General features: G+C 40.4%; 2 protein-coding genes across 12 annotated transcripts in view; one reads left to right on the plus strand and one right to left on the minus strand.

The window, feature by feature from the left end:
- Positions 1–21,815, minus strand: part of CHLSN (cholesin) — a 129,007-nt gene extending 107,192 nt beyond the window's left edge. For 3 of the 11 annotated variants that reach the window (XM_074598752.1, XM_074598744.1, XM_074598745.1), the window contains exons 1-2: positions 20,365–20,527; positions 18,563–18,723 (exon numbers count right to left, since the gene is read on the minus strand). Coding sequence is in view for 4 of the 11 variants with exons in the window: in XM_074598743.1 (XP_074454844.1) it covers positions 18,563–18,706 (144 nt within the window). In the remaining 7 variants the exon portion in view is untranslated. Of the gene's footprint in view, positions 1–15,354; positions 15,416–18,562; positions 19,057–20,364; positions 20,622–21,646 lie in introns of those variants that run through there. The other 8 variants (XM_074598749.1, XM_074598747.1, XM_074598743.1 and 5 more) reach the window with 7 other exon arrangements.
- GPER1 (G protein-coupled estrogen receptor 1) lies at positions 1,026–9,430 on the plus strand. Its single transcript, XM_074598735.1, has 3 exons — positions 1,026–1,332; positions 1,891–2,038; positions 3,395–9,430. The coding sequence occupies exon 3, from the start codon at positions 3,818–3,820 to the stop codon at positions 4,889–4,891; it is 1,074 nt and encodes a 357-aa protein (XP_074454836.1). The 5' UTR covers positions 1,026–1,332; positions 1,891–2,038; positions 3,395–3,817; the 3' UTR covers positions 4,892–9,430.
- Positions 21,816–22,109: the final 294 nt, after the last annotated feature.

Raw genomic sequence — 22,109 nt, forward strand, 5'->3', positions numbered from 1 at the left:
TTCTATTAGCAGGAAAAACAGCTACTTTGTGGGTCTTTCAAAGGAGAATTTCCGAGCCATTCTGGAAGTATGGCAAAGTGACATATTTCTTATCATGACGAAAGAAAGTTAGCACTCAGAAGAGAATTACACATTTTAATAGCAAATCAGCTGATATTCACAGCTAGAAAAACAAGGGCAGACAGACCAGCTGATTATCAAACCCAGGCCCCCGTAATTACAAACAACTAACACCCAGAAGCCAACATTATGCATAAAGGACAGTTAAAATTCCTTCTGGCCCTTACAAGATCAGTGGGAGCTCTGAAGGACAGAATTAAGAACAGCAAAACCACATGATCAACAAACAACAATAAAGACTCTTCATAATCCTGGTCTTTAGGACAGCAAAAAATTAAGACCTTCAAAGCCGGTATCACAAGATTTTTCTAACATTACAATTACTGCAGTCCTCTAACGCAATCACATTTGTACGTGTCTCAAAGCAAAACACTTGGGGCTCTCTGTCCTCACAGCCCCGGGGACACCCCCCAAAACCATTCCACACGCAGGAGTCATCTGCTCTGACAATCTTTACCAGCACTAATTTGCACAAATTTTCTTTTAAGCTAAATAAAAATCTATTCCAAAGCTATTTATGAAGAGCCATCGCGTAAGAACATCTTAAACATTGCCAAAATCCTGTGTTTCTATGCACAGTGCGTTACAAGAAATCAGGAAATAATCGATTTGCCTCAATGGCACTGGAGGCAAAGTGCCTTCTGTTCCCAAAGCCACGGCTGTAAAGAACTTTTGCTTCACTTTTCTACAGATGCGATCTTTCATAACCTAAAACTATTTTACCATTGCAATAGATGTAATACATTCACTAGAATGACATGTTAATTGTTTAGTCCACGCTTCTGAAAGGGTAAAATTGGCTTCTTGAAATCCTAAATGCCGAGATCTAATTCATCCTGTTCCCGCAGCAGGGCCATTAATGGCACTCCACTCAGGTATCGGATCAATATGATCATAAAAAGCAACATATGCAAATGAAACAGTTCTCTTCTATAAAAAAGAGAAAGGTTAACTTTCTTTCCGTCCTAAGAATTCTGGCCACCAGTAGGTGGTGTGTCTGGAAACGCCAAGGAGGTTTTTTTCTCCCCTACAGCTGAAATGCAAAACCCCACCTGCAATTCTGGGGAGTTTATGCAAGACTGAGGCTCCACGGTCACGGCACAATAAGCTTATTTTATCCATGTGATTCTGAGCTGAGCAGTTCTAAGAAGGGTGAGGATGACGATGTATACCTGAAAATTTAAATACAGACAAAATGGGATCGACTTGAAGGTAGGAAAACTGAAATTTATATTGTCAGTTTAGCAAATGACCCTCCTCAGCTGCTAGGTCTCTCTCAATCCAATTATCTCCCTTTAGATTGTCCAGAGGCTTTTCAAAAAAATACCATGCACAGCAGTAATTATTGCTTTATATCTATGTAATATCTGCTTCGTTACGATTTGCAAATCAATCACTTAATTACTGATCAGCTCAGCTGAAGGTCTGAATGGAGCATATCATTTGCTAAAACGCTAGAGGTGGAAAGGAGGTTAAAATGAACATTAGGCAAAATAAAACTGATAAATACGAGAGAAAAGATGCTTGGCTAGTTCTAGTAAAAAAGAAACCAGCAGAAACAGGGTTAATCCTAGCCTTATAAGGCTGTTCAGCAGCACTTCAACTGCACACAAATTAGAACAACCCTGGGAATCTATAAAGCTTGTTTTATTGCCAAGGACATGCAGCAAGATCTGCATTTTGCTGTTGTAAAATATCCTTTATTTAAGACGTTTTAAACCAGAATAGACTTTTATATGATTTTTTTTTTTACTGCTGAATTGTCAACAGGTGGCATTCAGTGCAGCTTTGCACACCTAAATACAAGTTTTTACTGAGCCGGGAGTGGAAGTTGACAGATCCATTAAGTGCGTACCCGCGCGAGAACCAGCCTTTGTCATCTGGAGGAAAAAATCAGCTCTGGAGACATGGAATTAAGGTAAAATAAAGAGTTTCTCAGTACTTGGTTACCTGTAATGCTTGTAATCGCCTGCCTTTCGGTGGCCTGTCAGATGTAATTAAAACCTGACCACAGACCGACCTTTTACAACCATTTGCTTAGACTGATAGCTTATCTTTTACTGCATTTAAAGCATTTCACTGCCTTATTCAAACATAAAAGGATGTTACACAGAAGACAACACTTCATGTCTGGCTGCCACAGCTGCTTGAAACAAACAGCTAAACTTCTTTAAATAAATGCAATTTCTGATGGATATTTTAGCCTAAAGATTTACATTATGAAAAGGCTTATACATAGCTACTGTGTACTTATGCCTATTTCATTAACAAATAAAAGCTTTGGAGCAGATATTTTTATTTCCGCCTCTGCTAGGTACTGCGGGTAACTTGAATAGATGGAAGCACACTGGGAGCTGTATTTCTGACTGACGATACTCTAACACCCCTGCTCCATTAGCGGTCTGCTCCTTTTTCTCCCCCGGACTGTACATCAGCAGGGTTTAAGTCATTAAAACATGGAAATATGCATGAATTTTACTAGTAAACAACTTTTTTTTTTTTTACATGTTTTACTGCAATTAAAATCAAGGAGATTGGTAGTAAGATGAAGATTAAAGCTATTCAAAATATTTGAAATTTAGCACAAAAAGCCCCTGGGTTATCATTTTCTTGCTGCTTTGTTTGTTTGGGCTGCCTTCTGTTTCATTGGGTTTTTCTTTTAAATAAACTTCTAGCAATGCTTCAAGCCACAGCATTCAACATATGTAAGTAAACAAATCAGACAAGCGGTACTTTCCACTCCTATCCGGAAATCAGGGCAACATAATTAATCCCAAAGAAAAGCAAATTGAGTATAATAACGTTGGTGTAAATCAATATGCTGCTTGTATTACCTTCGTTTCTAAAATTCGCCTTTGTTTTCCCCCAAAAGTAGAAGGAACCAACTGCTTTTCATCTCTGTTGCCTTCTCAGCCACAGACTCTGCTACTTAATAGTCTTACAAGCTGATGAGGAATAAATACAGGTCTTTTTATACGTGTCTATAAATTTTAAAACACATTTTTTGCAGGCTAAACTCACTCATCTGATTTTCTCTGTGTCTACATTTTCCAATACTGAATCCCTGAAGGGTACACAAAATTTTAACAGACCTGCCTTCGGAATATATTATCATCTAGAACAAATTTCAGTTCTTTTCACTGAACCTTTACAGATATATTCAAACACGATGTTTCCTACAGCCTGAGCTGTGGATGTTAAGTTAGCAGAAGCATATGGTACACGATACAATGCTGGAGTAGGAGATTAATGGTTTTCCATTTGCAAATTGCAGGTCCAAGGATGTGCATTGATTATTAAAAGAAAACAAATGGAGCTAAAATTCTGCTACCTTCCAACCTGCCTGAAGAAACACTGTCGATGAAAAGCTTTTACTGAAGAGAGCCAAGTACCATAATGGTAAAAAGATTCCTACATGATCTTAAGGCATACAGGAACTGCAAATTCTCTCATTTGCAATGTATATAGCGTCCTGTAAAAAAAATTAAGAAATTTACTATTTGTACTGTTATAGCTCAGTCAATTTTAATTAATTTGACTTCTCAAGAATTTTAATTTCCTATACAAAAGTGTACGTCTTTTTCCATTCCAAACAAAATGCTTACCATGAGCCTAGTTGAAAACAACCAAAAATCTGGGGTTTTGGCATTACCACCAAACTGTGAGTACTAATATCTCCTCTGCAGCTATTTTAACCATGGAAACTTACTCTGCCTCAGTGTCCCCTGTTCTATGTAACAGCACAACTTTTAACCTAAGTGGATCACACTTGTGTAATGAAAGCATATCTTCTAGATTAGCCGATAAATCAGAACACCAACAGTATGTTATCGGTCTTTTCTTATCATGTCTTTACACAATATTTCTTTTTCCGATTGGTTTTGTAGGAAACATTCTGATACTGGTTGTCAACATAAGCTTTCGTGAAAAAATGACTATTCCAGACCTTTATTTCATAAACCTTGCAGTAGCTGATCTCATTTTAGTTGCCGATTCTCTCATTGAGGTTTTTAATCTTGATGAAAAGTATTACGATATCACTATTATTTGTACCTTTATGTCTTTGTTCCTTCAGATCAACATGTATAGCAGCATTTTCTTTCTGACATGGATGAGTTTTGACAGATACATAGCACTGGCAAAAGTAATGAGGTCCAACATATTTCGCACTATGCAACACGCTAGATTAAGCTGTGGTCTCATATGGATGGCATCTATTTCTGCAGCACTAGTTCCATTTACAGCTGTGCACTTACAACACACCGGAGAGGTCTATTTTTGTTTTGCAGATGTAAAAGAAATCCAGTGGCTAGAAATAACCTTGGGGTTTATTATCCCCTTTGTGATCATCGGTCTTTGTTACTCATTAATTGTTCGAGTTCTTATCAAAGCACACAAGCACAGGAGTCTTCGGCTGCGGCGGCAGAAGGCTCTTCGGATGATTTTTGTTGTTGTCTTGGTTTTCTTTATCTGCTGGCTACCTGAAAATGTCTTCATTAGCGTTCAACTTCTTCAAAAGAAGAGCGAGCCTGTCTCTTCAAGCAGCCCATCCTTCAGACACGATTATCCTTTAACAGGACACATTGTGAACCTAGCAGCTTTTTCTAATAGCTGCTTGAACCCCTTAATTTACAGTTTTCTAGGGGAAACCTTCAGAGACAAACTGCGGCTGTATATTGAACAGAAAACAAAAATGTCAACATTACATCGCTTTTGTCAGGCTGCCTTAACGTCTGTCATTCCTGACAGTAACGAGCAATCAGAAGTCTGATTTAGTAGTGGTTGTATAAAACATATGACTGTGAAGTTGTGCAAATAGCGAACAAAATGCTTGCTACTAACAGAAAAAGTGCATTTGTGTGTGTACATATATATATAGTATTGCTCTACTGAGTATTGAAGGTTTATATTCAAAATGTTTTTATGACAAGACTTTAATGTAGAAGAATATGTTTTAGTCGAATTTATATTTAATTATGAACAGGATTATTAAAAGCTGAGCACTGAAGGAGCATTATTTTGTATTACACATGTACGAATGACAATATGGAAGAAAATTTTATCAAGTTAGGAAGACTCTAGATGTAACCTGATTATCAGACGTGCGACTTTGCTGATGTATATAAGGTATTTCCACTGAAATAACGAAGCTGCCATAACAGTGGGGGGGAAAAAAAATCGTTACAAAGTATTGATGTGGAGATGCAGAAAACATTGATTTTTTTTCATCCAAATATGTTAAGATAAATGACTTTGCTTAGAACAACTGCATAGTACTATTGTCACTGTATTCTGGCATGTCTTCCACGATTCACTTTTTTTAATCTTTATATAATCTAGCACGATGGTGAGGTTTTGTCTCATAAATGTAATCTACTGTTTACATCAGTACTTGATCAAAACTGAAATCGTCTGTAACTATATTGCTCATCTCAAAGAACTTTACAGAAGCAAAACATAATGCTTCATTCTGTCTTTTAAGGATTGCCCAAGACGATCTTTCCCAGGACAGACATAACTGGGCCTTTTGTCCAAAATGCCAGTGCATATATACATATATACAGACATTCGTATCTGCCTTCAGATTTAAGCGAAGTTGCAGGAGGTCTCTTAACATTTAGCAGGCCTATTTTGGTGGCCAGAACAAAATGCTGTGGCTTTAAAAAAGAAGTCAATTTCTGCAAAGCATAAGAATTGCTTTTGAAAGTGACAGAAACCTCAGTTTTTAGAAAGGGAGAACTTGCGTAACGGGCAGTGTGATAAGCTATCATCAGATTTGTGCATCATCTCTCCCACCTCCAGAAACCACTGGCCTTTCAAGAGTTTAAGATGCACGTTGGTTGCTTTGTTCATTTGAAGATAAATTATACAAAGAAAACAAACGTTAGCACCACGCACTTGAAAACAAGTGGTTTTAATTTCTGCTAGAAACTAACTGGGTTTTAAATCTGATTGATGTTTAGCAGAGCATACTGCTGCATTTGTCCAGAGGAAGCTATAAGTTCCTAGAGATTAGTGTGCGAGATCATTAAAACATCACTTGCTGCATCTCTGAAGTGAACAAACCCATTTCACCTCTGTGCTCATTGACTTCAGCACCGGAACAAGATGCCTTGTCCTAATTTCTAATGTCAGATAAGAATTAATCAGCACACGAACAGCTTTTAAAGGATCTTTAAACGTAGGCATTTAAAACAATTACTAAAGTTACTAAGCAATAAAGAAAACAGTGAAAACAATGATTCCACTCATATTTCTCACGAAATACTTTGAGCTTCCTAGTGGAAGCTTTGGCCACAAAAGACTTGACCTATACACAGAAAGGCCACAAGACGATGGCTGAATTTGAAATAGATAAGTAGATATTCCTGCAACTGGAACAGGAACCGCAGGGTGGAGTCTGCGGCAGCCGCTGATTATTTGCACATGACGGTTAACCACAGTCTAAGGAAAAATGACATTTAGGCACATCTTCCTTCCCTGTAGAACACCAAATCTCGCTTCTCTCAAGAAAGCTGCCAGCGTTGCCATGCCCTCTCGGCACTGAGTGAGAGCTGCTAAACAACGCTTGGCAAGAAATCTCGCACCACTGTGCCACATCACACATAGCCCTTTTTCCTCACTATTTTCACCTTTGGAATTAGCCACAGTTACTCATATCCTATCGACTGCCACTGTACATGAATCACACCTTGAAAGACGGCCATTTCAGACAACACAGGACCAAAGGAATGGATAATTCTCTTGGCAATGCAATTCCGTGAAGAGAGACACATCTTCTGAGCTTACAGATATATTTGGTTTGTGTCGTCTTGACACTTGCCATGAATAAATAACTTACTTGGGGTTACAGGAATATACTTTCCCAATTCTACAGGAGTAAATTCCTTTGCCCTCCTTTTCCTTTCCAACACAGGAATCTGGGCTTTGGCCAAGGTAGGACCCCCCTCATCACCACCGTCGGTAACAAATCAAGAAAGCGTCTTTGCTGGGAAGCTTATAGTAATAAACAGAGAGCAACAGCAAATGCCTGCTCATACGTACTATGAAATACGTTTGTTTCCACATGATCGTATTCAGCAATGTCCTGATATCACAGTGACATCTAGGAAAGATAAGATTACTGTAGTACGAAAAAATATTTACTCAACCTGAAACAACCTATTGCACATTTAAAACCAAATTACAAATTTAAACTACGTGATGAGTTTCCTACTGTTGATATTTTGGTACAGGCTTATGAACTGTGCCTGAAATGACTAAATTTAAACATACTACTTACTTTAAATAAATAAAAAGTCCTCTCCAGGTGAAAAAATGGCACACTTTATAATTATTTTTTTTTCTTCACAGCAGCAACGCACAAAGTAATATTTACAGAAACCCCATACAACTTTAATGTATTTATATATATACAACATGCTTTCTGCAGCCCTTCATCTTGCAATAACGCATTACTGTGGCTTATCCATGAACGAAGAGACTTGTACTTTCTGTAGTTTTCTTTAATGTTAAAGAGCTTGATCGTCAGTAAACAAAACCTTTCCTGGAGTGCAGGGGAAAGGGGAAATGTGAGTAAGAATTTTGATGTAACTACTTCACTTAAATTTTCTCTCTGGTCTCTCACAAATTTAAGGAAAGGATTCTGTATGCCTTTCTAAAATGCTGGACTGATGACAACTATCAGATTTTAAAACCTGCTTATCACAGATGCTTACAGTCTGTGCTATAATATTCTATATCAAGTTTCCAGACAAGAAAAGTCTAGTATTAGGAAAAGCACACACACAAAAAAAGGAAAAAAGAGATAAAAGAATCCCTGAAACTGTTAACTGCTTTTGAAAATCATACCTTAACACAAAAATGTGGTGAATGCAGAGTATTACTGAATATCTAGAAAGAAAATACAAAATAAACAGAAACAGCACAAACTACCACCAGTCTGAACCTGACGCAACTGAAAGCAACAGTCTTCCGTCCGCCATGTAGAAAGATGTGAGAAAAACAGATATCTGAAACCATTTTAGCATGTTAAAGAGATGCTGTAACTTTGCATCCCATTAACAGTTTTAGGAGGTACCCCAGACACTGACTGTGCAGGCACAACACACCCGCACCTAGAAAAAGCAAAGTCAGTCATTCTGAAGATGAAGCTTGACCAATTTGCGAAAAGGGTGACATGATGTGAGGGCACGTGACTGAATCAATGCGTCAGGCGATCCCAGGGTCTGCGCAGGACTGACAAAATACGGGCAAGGCATAAGAAAAGTCACCCCTGCCTTCCCCTTGCTGCTCCACAGAAAAGCAGAAGACTAGCGTTCAGAACAGTCAAGCCAGCAATTCCAAAATACAACGTACGCTGTACAATAATTTTTTTTAAAATAAGCAAAAATCAGAATTCTTTAAAACGTGGTTTTCTTCAATATTGTTTCTATCAAATGAAAAAGATACGGCTTCATCTTACACTCTCCCAATGTAATCTGATGCTAATATTAGTAACTGAAAAGGGCTTATCTGGCATATGAAATCCATTCTACTAAACCTGCAAATAGGCAAGCTTTAAAATAAAAAAGATGAACACGAAGTTTTAACATGAAAATGCTTTTAGAATTTCTAAGTATCTGTGTTTTAAACAAAATTCACTGGCTACATAGTGCAGGCTCTAAGCTTTTTTCCAGCCATCAAGTTATGTTAGAAGCTAACTGAGTTTTCCCCCGTGTAAGGATTTTGCTGGGTTCTCTCAGTGTTTATTAAGATTGCAAAAGGTTGTCTGGACAATTTTGAATGGTTCGGATTGTCACATGGCAGAGGTGTTAAAAAGTGGTTTACCATAAGTAAAAGCATTAATTATCATTTAATTCCATCTGAACTTGTTTCTGCCTAAATAGGCGAAACAAGTGAGTGTATGAAGAAGGCAGGTTTGAATTTTAATGGCTATTGATGAAGGTGAACGAGTTAGTTTGTTAACTTCATTCTGATTGAAACCAACAAAGATAAGGGTTTGATCTTAAGGGACAGTATCCTTCCCTTCCACTCCGAAAGTCTTACCTTACCCATTCAGACCATCAGAGAAATATGTAAAATTTTCATCACAGAAGAGCATAGAGCCAAATTCACTGTTTAATTCAACTGATTGAATTATATCTTTGCCACAGAAGTTTATGCTTACATTACCAATACATCCAGAGCAGCCCGTCGGTACCCAGTCAGCCCTAGCCATTCCGCATGCACAGGTTGTTCACGTTAAGAAATTATTATTTTCTACATTCTGTTTAATAAATATGTCACCAATAAACCACTTCCACCTTGGAATTGCACTTTATCTTTTTGATGTTAACTCTGCAACAACAGACGATAGGGAACAAGCCATTTTTAAGACACGCACACACACCATCTTTTCCATGGGCTCTTCATCCCGGCTGTCGGGGAGGAACGTTGTGGTACATCCCAGCGATGTGTTTTAAAGAAAGACATGCTGGATTTGAAAATCAGAACATATTTATAATTTAGGTGTCCTTTCTTCAACAGTATTGTCCAAACTATTTATTCCACATTGACATATGATACACCCTTGGCTTTCGGCTTCCTTTTAGACTTCCATGCCATCATACGTATGGCAGCATGGCACAGCCAGGAGCTAAGAACAAGCAGCTGCAGACTGAGCCAGCCACCCAAGGTGACAACAGAAAAGCAGCGTCTTCTTGGGACTTCAGACAGCACAGGATCAGCTCATTACTTACAACTGGGTCACTTACATGCTACTTCAGTTGTTATATATACATCCAGTGAATTCCACTACAAAATGTAAAGACGACTATCTGAATTTCACAAAGTAACCCGTGTGCTTAGAACAGCTTCTGAAGTCATTCAACCCCAGTGATAAAAACATATTCAGCTTTCCAACCTATTTTCTCAAATTGTTCAAAGTCTGCTACAGGTATATACAGAAGATTAAGTTCTGAATTAACAAACTAATGAACTATTAATTACCAAAAAGTAAAATCTACTCTAAATAAATATTTAATGCAACAGGGGAAGCCTTTCCAAAGCAGCAGCTTTGCTTCCAAGTCCCAACTCACTTGAGCTGCAAGCCTGTAAATTAAAGGCTTCAAACCTTTTCAAATGGCATGGAATGTATGTTCTGGAAGGACTTCAGAAAAACTTGGAAAAAAAGAGATACTAGAGAAACAGGAAAATTATTGGAATATTGTTAAATTATCCTTAGAAATTGGAGTTAAGGCTATTTTTACAGCAAGAGCTCAGAGGCAGAATTGCCTAATAGCAGAGGAGATAGATTTGTTTTCTGCCGCCGCAGCAGAAACATTTCCTTTCCCAGGCATTTTCTCGATAGAAACAGTAATATAACGGCAAATAAGATTTTCTTCCTTTCATTCTCTCTCCATTCAGAACTACAAAAGAGAAATCACCTTTACGTGACTACAGAAACCTTTTAACTCTTGTGTTCCAGTACTTAGTTACGAGTAAAGCGCACACAGCACTAGGTTTGTGCTTTTCCTGACCTTCACTGATACCGAGTGAGACCTTTTGGGTCTTGGCCAGAAGATTTTATTACATGACCTGTAGGATCAGGACAGTCGGTCACTCCTATTCTAAGCCCAAAGCAGACTATTACTTAATCTGGACGAATCTTTGTAAAGACGACAACCATATTTTAAATGAAGCATGGTAAACTTCTACCATGCAAACAAACAAAAAAACCCACAAGTTTATTAAAAATGCCTTTAGAAAAATCACGGAGCTACAGATTTGGACCTAAGAGTAGCCATGAAAGATGGGGCTTTTGTAATAAAATAGAAAAAACTTGTCTATTCCAAAGGTAACTAGAAAAAAGAACCAGCCAGTGAGGCACATGAAGGCTCCAAAGTCTACTCTGAGTCCAAAAAAAAAAGCCATGACCAATTTCAGTGAGCTTTGTATTACCGTTCAGCATTAACAGTTCTGCACCCACCTAGTTATTTTACAAATGGGTAAACATGAATAACTCTCATTTATGATTCAGTATCGAATTGAAAGGTAGGATAGGATGACAGTTATTAAAAGCATTTCTTCTCCCCACATACTTAAGATTTCCTATTCTCTTGTATATAACCTTTAAGCGATGCAGCTCTAAGTCTTGGGTGCATTCTCTGAACAGTTTTGAATGCTTCAGACCATAAGATGGAGGGAGCAGAGCTTCGTCTTCCCTTCTGCGTGTACGCTGTTTGCAAAAGCCTGCTCTACAGATGCAAATTATTAAGATAGTGCTGAGAAATTTAATAAAACATCGGTTGATGATCTTCTGTTTGATGTCCTAGAGAGCTCTTGTGGGATTCAATTAGGAATAAGTAAATGCATTCAAAGACAGAGCCTGGTTCTTTAAGCGCGAGGTCGTCCTGTCGAGCACCTTCATGCTCATACCCTCATTACTTCAGGCAGCTTCTAGAAGTCAAAGGATTACTTTTCTGTTCTAATTACCTGTTGGATGTAACAGACAAGCACTTTCCAAGTGTTTATTAATCTGTGTGGCTTTGATCTAATATCCAAGAGCCACGTTATCTACACTGTAATTTATTAACATACATAAATATATACTAAACTTTCCTATGGTTCACAATATTGCATCTGAACACACAAGGTGTTTTGGAGGAGGAAACTTCTGGGGAAATAATTCTAGTTTCTCATTTGTACTGTGGAAGCAGCCATCATCCCCCTTTTATCAGCTCATTTTTTTTTTTAATTTATTTTTAAATCTATTCCATCAATACACTGGATTTTCTATTTTATAAAGATCCTTATACCAGACTCCTACGTTGTTTAAAAAAGCAGTAGCATTCTGTTAAGGACTGGGAGAACTGCTGCTTTTTAGAACAAACATGTGAAATATCCAAATCTGTGCCATTTTAGGGTTTTTTTGAACAAATTAACATTAACAAAATAATACCAAGAGCAATAAGGAGGAAGTACCAAATCCACAGGAATCAGGCTCACATTAGTATGTTACACTCTACACACTTCCAAGTTTCAAGCCCTGTCAAGAACAACTGCCTCCGAATGCCCGTTTCTCTGCTCTTTATCCCATATCAGAATGTAGCAAACGTTTATCCTTTCAAGCTTACAACTTGAATTGCTTGCCAAGTGGAATGCGTTTTGTGAATTCAAACGTGTAATGGGACTTTTTTTTTATTTTTAAACTAAGTTATACATTTTTGGAGGGTTTGTGCCAAATTTTCTGTATTCAGCAATTTGGGCCTTTCCCAGCAATTTTCATTTATGATGCCCCTCTCTATGATGAGTTAGAGGGCATTAACACCGTAACTGCCATAACTGACAGTGTTCTCAGTGGACTGGAGCTGGGTGACACGTAGCCAGGCAGACCTTGCCTCTGCTCCTGACTTCCACAACTGCTTGAAGACCGTTACTCAACAAATTCAGCCCACGAGTGGGCACCCTGTGCTGAATTTCAATTTTGTGAAGGTATTTGCAGCTAAGTCATGAAAGCATGGATTTATACTGGAAACCTAACAAGAACCACCGAGGAAGGTCTCGCCACTAAGTGAAGAACGGGAGCAGAGAGGAAATGTCAAGTACGTGCTCCAAGAAGAGAAGGAAGAATTTCCCCTCTTACCAGCAAAGAAGGGAGGGTTGTGTTTCACCATCAAACTCCCCATCACTGTAATACCCTCACTATATTAATAAAAGTAAGGAATCAACTTTGAACGCATACAGATTGAGGCAAATACCCGGAATTAGCATGCAACTCTTGCTGGTTAATATGTAACAAAGAATGCACAATTCCTTTAAACAAAAGTAAGAAATACACCACATATTGTTTATACCAAACACAGTTGGGGACGTGAGCCTTTCGCCTGGGAAAACCATCTTCAAAGTAGCAACTGTTTTCCCAGCTGTGAATACTCTTTCCTGGGAAATCTATTCCTACCATTACAAAAATAATTTTCAAAGGAATGTAAAATTATTCAGCCTAATCTATGCATATCCGTATTTCAGACACTATTTTGTGCCTTCTTAGACACGTCTGTTTACAAAAGGCCTACTATTCTCTATAAACACTATATAGTGTCACAATCAAATTTACCCCTCTTAAATATAAATAAATGTATGGTTAATTTAAAAAAAAATAATTTAAAACAACTATCAATATTCCGATGAAAAAGCGTTAGCAGGAAACAAATGTTTCAGTCCCATTAGCAGCTGCCCTCAAAGTCTGGGGCGTTTTTATTTTGTTTTTCCTAATTTGAGAACTATTGCATAGATGATAAGAAAGCAGACAAACCAAGTAAGATCTCACGCAGTAAGTCATAAATGCCAAATGGGTTTATAGCTTCATAATTTTTTTTTTCCAAGTGTCAGAAGGCCATCCTGCAGCGAGGCAATCGGAAGCCAATGGGCCAAACTTGTCTCTTTGCACAAGTAAGAATAATACAAATAAAACAAGAATAAACATTCAACTGAAAGGTAGCCCAAAGAAAAGAGAAATAAGCCCAACATGTCAATTACAGGCTAAAGGGAGTGCACTAATATCCATACTGACATTTAACTTTGCCATTTTTGATAAACAGCTGTCACCCCCCCTTTATCACTGGGTAAGTGCCAACTGCTGATACAACCTTACATCAAGGCGTGGGGGGAGACGGAGGGATGGGGGCAAGGTGAAAGGTTGTGTCATCTTCTCTTCATATCACGGACAAAACTCTATTTGCATGTTAGAGATCTTTTAAAAATGGTCAAAAAAAACCCAGTACAAGACAAGATTCAAATCTTAGGTGGTTATGCTAAATAAAATGAAATTTTGGGAATTTATTTTCCTTTTTTCAGAATTTAAGATTGGTTTTCTACATATTTCTTAAACCAAAATTAGTAACCGCAGATAACACTAATGCATACAACAGAGGATTAAGCTAGTAAAGCAAAACAAACCAAACGCAGGAAGAGCTGATAGTGGAACTGCAATGCAATCAGTTCCCAAAGTATATTTTTTAATGTATAAGATACATCTAATATTTGTAGCCCAGCAATCAGAAGAAAATCCTGCAACATCAACACTAAGTTGTAACTTCGCGGCATTTGTTAGGATGGGAAAATACAGACCAAGTTATTTTGATGGTTACAAGGTAAGCTTCCCATTAATTAAAGAAATAAATTAATGGAACAATAAAGGATTACTGAGTGAGTTTGCAAATCATCCACAACTCATTATTTCAACAATAGGCTTTGGTATGAATTAGTGGGTTGTCAAATAAATAAATAGACTTTCCGATGATAGCTTTACAGTATCTGCTTGATAGGCTTTGTAGCATGAATGTCTGGTTTGCATTCATTAAACATTCAAATTACCACCCCAGTTACCCGACTACAAGCAGCATTAGAGATCCGATCGAAGTAGCATTCCAAGCTGTTCCACCACGCTCATGCCAAAATGTTTATCTTCACAGCTTAAACATAATTTTATGGGGTTTTCCACCACTACCAGCAAACAATGATTCTAAAGAATCCTCTTTTGTGGTTCGCTTTGCTCTAGTACTAGCTTAATAACTCCTTATTGGCCTTTACGATAGCCTCCAAAAAGCTGAACAGAAAAACCCTTTCCCTACTAATTTTGCCCTTTTCCATTTAGTAAGCAGATCTTACTGTTTGGGCACCTGCACACTAGCCCTCTGATTAAAGAAACGCCATGAGCCACTTGTTTATTTGCCATTGTTTGTACTATCTGCATGGAATCTCAAAAATTAAATTCCTTTCCCACTGATTTTGCCTTTAACTGGGGAAAATGTTGATTCCTCCCCCTCCAACCATTTGCAATGCTGAAGCTAAGAAAGAATATGGAAGGAAATGCGCAGTGACTGCATGAGCATTACCTAAAGTACCCTTCAACCACCAACAACGGGATTTCATTAATAAAGATTGATTGCCTCTTAGTCATTGTAGTTGTCCTCAAAGTTACAATGTTTGCTAGACTAATTGGGAAGGAACAGGAAATTAATATTTTTTTTTTCCCTATAGATTATGAATTTTGAGTCTTGCCTAATAGATGTTCACCTCTGGACAAATTTCTTCCTGTTCTGTAGAAAGCCTGCAGCTCTGAAAACGGCACTGGAGAAACCAGATGTACCCTTAAATTACAAGGTTAAAAGATCCTTTGATACAGTAAGGTCACTCTGGGTAGGACTCAAATAGCCTTCATAAACAAAGCAACCACAACATGTTGTTCCCTACCTGCCGTGTTGTGTCAGTATTGTGCTCCGATAAGCGCGGTGGCACTAAGGCAGCTGAAATTCTGAAGGGTGAAGAAATCCATAAACAGAAGCAAGACACGGGTAACTGCAAACAAGCACTTCTAATGCCTCTCTTAGGTCAAGACGACACATTAACAATATTGTAAATATTTATTTTTTTTCCACAGAACTGAAACATAGTTAATTTGTCTCAGACAAGGTCCATCAGAAAGTTTTTATTTAAGAAGCCAGTATTTCACTTCAGACCACCAGCCTAGACGGCACATTTGAAATCTCTTTTCTTTATGCCTATGTTATATGACAATTCAAAAGAATAATCTCCAACCATAGGAATGTTTAACATACTGGTATGTTAGTAAACTACAAAACAATTTAAAAAACCAAGTACAACTAATGTCCAGGCATTTAAAAAAAAAAAAAATCAGTGTTTAAAATGTGGTGTTTATTACCAAGTAGCCAAATAAAACAGTAACATTATGAAAATCTGTCAGAAAAAAAACCCCACAAAGCTGAATTGGATTTAAAAACTTGTATTTCTCAGCTCCACTAGAGATGTGTCACTTAGAGCTGTGTGGTTCTAAGATCATTCATGAAAACATTTATATTGGTCTTGAATTGCTTATTGCTATTTAATGTAAACAGAAGAAATTGAGTAGATGAAAATCAATAAAACATCAAGATTACTCTGAAAGGTCAAGCTGTTCCAAGGAAAAATGCTTTAGTCTTTGGCTGGTAAGAATTTCTGAAACAAATTTCATGAAGGAATGATCAATGTACGCTAAATCCAGTCACTTAAGACACACTTCAACTTGCCTGCCTGCAGCTCTGTAACAAAATCAATTCAAGATTTACATTTTCCACTTTGGAGACTAAAACTGCTGTACTAGAATAGAAAAAGACAAATCACAGGGAAGTAAAATGACTTAATGAACCAGTGAAACCTCTCTTCCACCAAAAGCAATGTATATTATACGTATACAGCTATTATATAGCTATCTTTTGACTTCTTTCCATCACATATGAGACTCCTTAGGAGAAACTGGAGTCTACCCATCTTTACTTTAAGAATGCCAAAAAAAAGTTTTCTTTAATTCAGTTACTGCATTAAAAGTCAACCGCAGCTCATCCGAATCCAATTGTCACGATTCAGGAATTTCTGCAGATCTATCAAGGTTCCAGCTTATTTTAAAGTAACGGAAATAAAATTAAAGAAAGTAAGGCTACAGAATAAACATTCTCAGCAGTTGCCTTAATTTTTGTTCCAAATGTATTCTTTGGAACCACCCAGACTAACTGAGCACATCACAGCAGCCTCGGAGTTTCCTCCTGATCTTCCTGGACGCACAAAGCAATTTTACCTTGTTTTCTGATACATTTTCCACGCTGACAAGGTTTGATGACCAAAAGCATTTTAAAGCATAACTGCCATTGTGACTTAATGGGGTATTTCACACAAGCTGGGAGCACGCATGCTGAGTAACGATCATAAACTGGTAAACAGCTAACTTCTACTAGCAATTTCTGAAGTAAAATTGTTTAATATCTGACTCAGATTTTTCACTCTCAACAGCCATTTCAAACAAAAAATGGGGTCTACTAACTTATGCTTTCCTACTATCAACAGTTATAGTTTATAAAGCTGATGCCAAGAAATGGCTTGTCATAGACCTTATATGGTATTCCCTAAAACTAATACTATATACACATGTCTGAGCCACCCACTGACACCAACTTTTATAATTCTAGGAACGGTTGTGCCTAGTGGTGTTCCCTAATAGTATTAAGGATTCTTCTTTCCATTTAATATTTGCTCTTTTTTTCACAGTCCTACAGTCTGCACGGCCAACAAATACTCATTTACGGGTTTAAGAACTTATCACTTGCCATCAGATGTGAGGCAAAAAGGCCCCGCTTGCTCAGGGTCTGAAGCCCACCTGGGATTTTTTCCCCTTTTATATGAAATTACACAGATTGTCACAGGCAATAAAATTTTAATTTTGACATTTCAATTTCACAGTGTTTTATCCTGGAAAATTATTTTCACTCAAATTGAATTATAGTGCCGTGAATCTAAAGTCTATAACACACACCCTGCAAAGGAAAGGAGAAATGTTCCTCTAATTAAGCTATAAATACCAGATTTTCTATTTTTGCTTTGATATAGACAAAGACGCAATCTTTCCCTACTTGACTTAGGAGCACTTTTGCTGAGTTCAAAACTGCAAGAATTTACAGACCTCTGAATAGCTACTGCCAATAGGGTGGCTTTTCTTGTGCTTCACAAACCCTAAATGTAAAAGCTAGAGACACTTATGCATACAAAAGCTCTCAAAAAATGTTCTTGCCAATGAGCTCAAAGTCTTAAGAACAAAATAAGTACCAGATGTTACTTATATCATCTCCATTGAGGCATACATCTCCCAATAAATAAATTAACAGGCAGCTTTCACATCTATTTTATGTTAGGCCAGGAAACATAACAGAATTTTTAAGACAATGGCCTAACATCACCTTGAGAATTCCTGACGAAGACACCTTTGCCTTTCCTTCTCTACTTCTCAACACTATCAAACCGCTTCATATTTCTTTGATCCACATTCTATACTAACCACTCGGAACAGCAGAATCGAATCACCCTGTTCATGTATCATCTCCATCACAAAAAACTTAGAGCTCTAAGTTTCCACTTAAATAACACCTCAGTATTGTTGATTTCCTTCTTATGAAATTAATTCATAAAGTGTTCAGTAATACAAAGAGACTGCTGACACCTTCTGGCCACTTGACATCCTCTCCAAAAATCAAGAGGATTTCCAAGAAAACATCTTTTGTTGTTTTCCAACCACTCAGGATCACAAGAAGACTTAAGCTACGCCTATATTGCCGAATGACAGTTGCTTAAAGCCATTTGGTTTGCCTTTCACCCACATTCTCTCACCCATTCTCTTTTTCACACAAGCATCCAAAACAAATAGAGACCATGTACTCTGACTGCCACAATCCCATCCAGATTTGGTTTAATCTATCCTCTCCTTTAAACTCCTACTCTAAGTATATCACATCCAAGGAATCACTGCAACTGAATCAAACAGTACAGACTCAGTACTGAATCTCTAAGCCTGTCAAATCACAGGTAACAATATATCCATGTTTTATTGAATTAAATAGTCAAAACTGGGAGAACCTACCTGCAGATTTTGTTTCTTTTTCTTTGGTTCAGTTTCCAATGGTTCAGTTTCCGATTCCAGCCCTCCCTTTTGGGCCACATGTTGCTTTAGCTTTTTTCTTTTTTCCGCCTTCTTTTCTTTTTTTTCCGCCTTCATTTTTGGCATTCTCAAATAGAACTATTCTGTAACAGAAACCACCAAACTGCAATTAGAATCTTTTTTTTTATATTAAATGTCTGGCTTGTATACAGATGGAATTATACTATAATTACACTGGTAGGATTATTATTTGTCACTACTTAACTATGAAAAGGTATGTCTGCACTGAATTTTGGAGAACTTCATCATGTTTTCTTTAGGAATACATTATAGTTAAGCTACTGTAAAACTAGAATGTCATTCTCCTGTGCAAAACTCAACACCTAGTGTCCTCTCAGGCCCAGTTGTGGAAAATGCATGTGACGCTCCTGGCAGTAATTCCCCATAACCAATGCTGTGCTTTCTGCAGGTTATAACAGACCACGTGGTACTCTTGGATCAATCGTCTACCTCAGGTAACACCAGATCAGGCCTCTCTCTTCTCCAAAAGTGTTAGTGAGACTGTTAGTCATCTCATTAATACACATATGTGTGCATACACACATACCCACAAGCACAAGGTAAGCCTACTTGATTACTAAACAGATAGTTTTAAACCATCAGTTGTGTTTATAGTGTGCATTTTTCTATTTTCATAAAATTGTGAAAGTTGGAAGGGATCTTTAAGATCATATAGTCCGACCATCAATCCAACACTGCCAAAACCACCACTACCCCATGTCCCTCAGCACCACGTCTGCCCACCTTTTAAATATCTCCAGGGATGGCGACTCCACCACTGCCCTGGGCAGCCTGGTCCAATGCTTAACAACCCTTTCAGTGAAGAAATTTTTCCTAAGATCCATCCTAAACCTCCCCTGGTGCAACTTGAGGCCGTTTCCTCTTGTCCCATGGCCTGTTCCTTGGGAGAAGAGCCCGACCCCCCCTGGCTGCCCCCTCCTTTCAGGGAGCTGCAGAGAGCGAGAAGGTCTCCCCTCAGCCCCCTTTTCTCCAGCTGAACACCCCCGGCGCCCTCAGCCGCTCCTCACAGGACTTGTGCTCCAGACCCCTCACCAGCTCCGTTGCCCTTCTCTGGACACGCTCCAGCACCTCAGTGTCTTTCTTGTTCTGCAAGGCCCACATTCATATAGAACGTGGAAAAACTGTGCTCAAAGAATTAAGCCTCATGAGTTTCATCTTTCACTTCACACTGACACGAGGGTGAAGGCGAACAGGAGCTGCAGAAGGCCGAGCTCTGAAGCCAGGTCTAGCTGTAACCGCGTATTATTGCTCTGAGGGAAAATCTGATTTCAGTGGCTTTCAACGGCTGCCCACACTCTCTCTGTGCGAGCACGGACCCGACACTTGGCCCAATCACCACTATTTACCCCCAAACACCCTCCGAGAGACGGGACCCCCCCCACGCGCGGGTCGCTCGGCCCCGAGCCCCGGCCCCCACGCAGGACCCGGGCGCGGCTTCTCCTTCACTGCGGAGCCAGCGAAGGCCCCGTGAGGCGGCAGTTTTTAGATGGGCGCAGCACGTTGCCAGGGGCGGCCGCCGGAGCGCCCCTCACGGGACAGGCCCGGTACCCCCTGCCCCACCGCCACCCACAGGCCGGGCTACCACCCGCAGCGGGGCCGGGGGCTGCACCAGGGGGAGACCCCCCCGGTTACCGCCGCCCCGTCCCCCCCCCCCCGCGGCCGGTGGACACCCCCAGGGCCCACACCCCCATCCCCGCACGCACCTCCGGAACCCGCCTCCTCTCTACATTTAACCGAGCGCCACACTTGGCGCCGTAGCCCGCCCCCTCCCTCTTATTGGCTACAAGGAGAGAGCGGAGGCGTCTGGTTGGCCCTCGGCATGCCAATCAGCCGGCTGCCCAATAGGAAGCCACGCTCGGGCTTAAAGCGCCCACCTGGAACACGCGTGCTGCGGGGTGCCCAGCCGGCGTGTGGCGGCGCGTCAGCGTCATCTTTCCGCGACGAGATCCGCCACGGAATCAGGCCCCGCCCCTACTCGGGAGGCGTGGCCACAGGGGATGCCCCGCCCCCCCGTTGCCTGGGTGATCCCGAAAGGCGCGGGCCCCCCGCAGGGATCCACCCGCGGCCTGGCGGGGATCCGCCCGAGCCGAGTCCCGACGGAGATCCACCCACATCCCGACAGGGATCCACCCAGGACCTCACAGGGACCCATCCGCACCCTGACAGTTAAGCCCCTGCGCCCCACCAGGGGTCCATCTGCACCCCAACAGGGACCCCCCCAGGTTCTGACGGGGATCCACTCACACTCAGGGCCTGGCAGGGATCCATCCTCACCCCAACAGGGATCCACCCGCGTTCTGAAAGGGATCCCCCAGGTTCTGACAGGGATCCCCCCATGCCCCAACAGGGACCCCCCCCAGGTTCTGACGGGGATCCTCCCACACCCTGACAGAGATCCCCCGTGCCATTACAGGCCCCCCAGGTCCTGGCAGACCCCCCCCCCACTGCCCACAAGGACACCCGGTGGGACGCCAGCCCGCTGCTCCCCACACACACTGGGTGCTGCTGGCCCCCACGGGCCCCCGCCTCTCCTGTGGGGGCCACGGCAGCTGCCAATGCGGAGACATGGATCTCTCTCCGGAGAACAGCCGGGATCCCTTCTAGCCAGCAGATCCTAAAGGCTCGTGCCTGAGCCAGCATTATCTGCTGCCCTGATCAGGTCAGAGGGAACGCGCTGGTAAGAGGCAGACATTGCAGTTTGAGGGGACGAGAAAACATCCCTGAGGACGAGGTTTCCAGGGAACAAATTGGTTTACATGTTTTCATTTTCTATAAATACCATGCGCACAAACATTTCCATTTCCCCTTGGTAACTTAAGGGCAAGAATATTTACCGAAAACAGATACGCAGATGGAGCATTTTTTCCCTGACAACCTGAAACAGGGTTTTCATTTCCATTTGCTTTGACCCCAGGAGCAGCTGAGATGCTGGCTGTGGCAGCAGACACCCGTGGCAACCGTTATAACCCGTACAGTTATACGTACCGACTGGAAGAGGCAACCCTCACCCCTCTGCTTCCTTCTCCTGTCCCCAGCAGGGTCACACCTGCCCCTCCTCTCCTTCCTCCCCGTGCTAGGGGTGCCAATCCTGTCCCCAACCCATCACTGCTGGGCAGAGCCTCTCGGCACTGGTCCATGTCCTCACACCATGGGCAGCACCCGCTGTTGCTCTCCCCTGGAAACCCCTTCCCGTACCACCAGCAGGGTGCACAGCATGGTTTGGGAAGGCGTGGCCAGTTATATATTATACAGAGAGATTACAAAAATCCTAGTATTGTAGCAATGCGCCAGGGCTGAGTTACGGCGTTAGAGCACACAGGATAATCAGTAGGTGGTGGCATCTAAAATTGGAGTTGTCATTTAAGCTTTTGTTCCAATGTGAACAGGGAAAGCATGTTTTCTATGTTTAGACTTCCTAAAATAATGATTGTTTTATTACGTATCCTAT

This window comes from Larus michahellis, chromosome 8 (genome assembly GCF_964199755.1).
Source record: "Larus michahellis chromosome 8, bLarMic1.1, whole genome shotgun sequence".
Classification (NCBI taxonomy): domain Eukaryota; kingdom Metazoa; phylum Chordata; class Aves; order Charadriiformes; family Laridae; genus Larus; species Larus michahellis.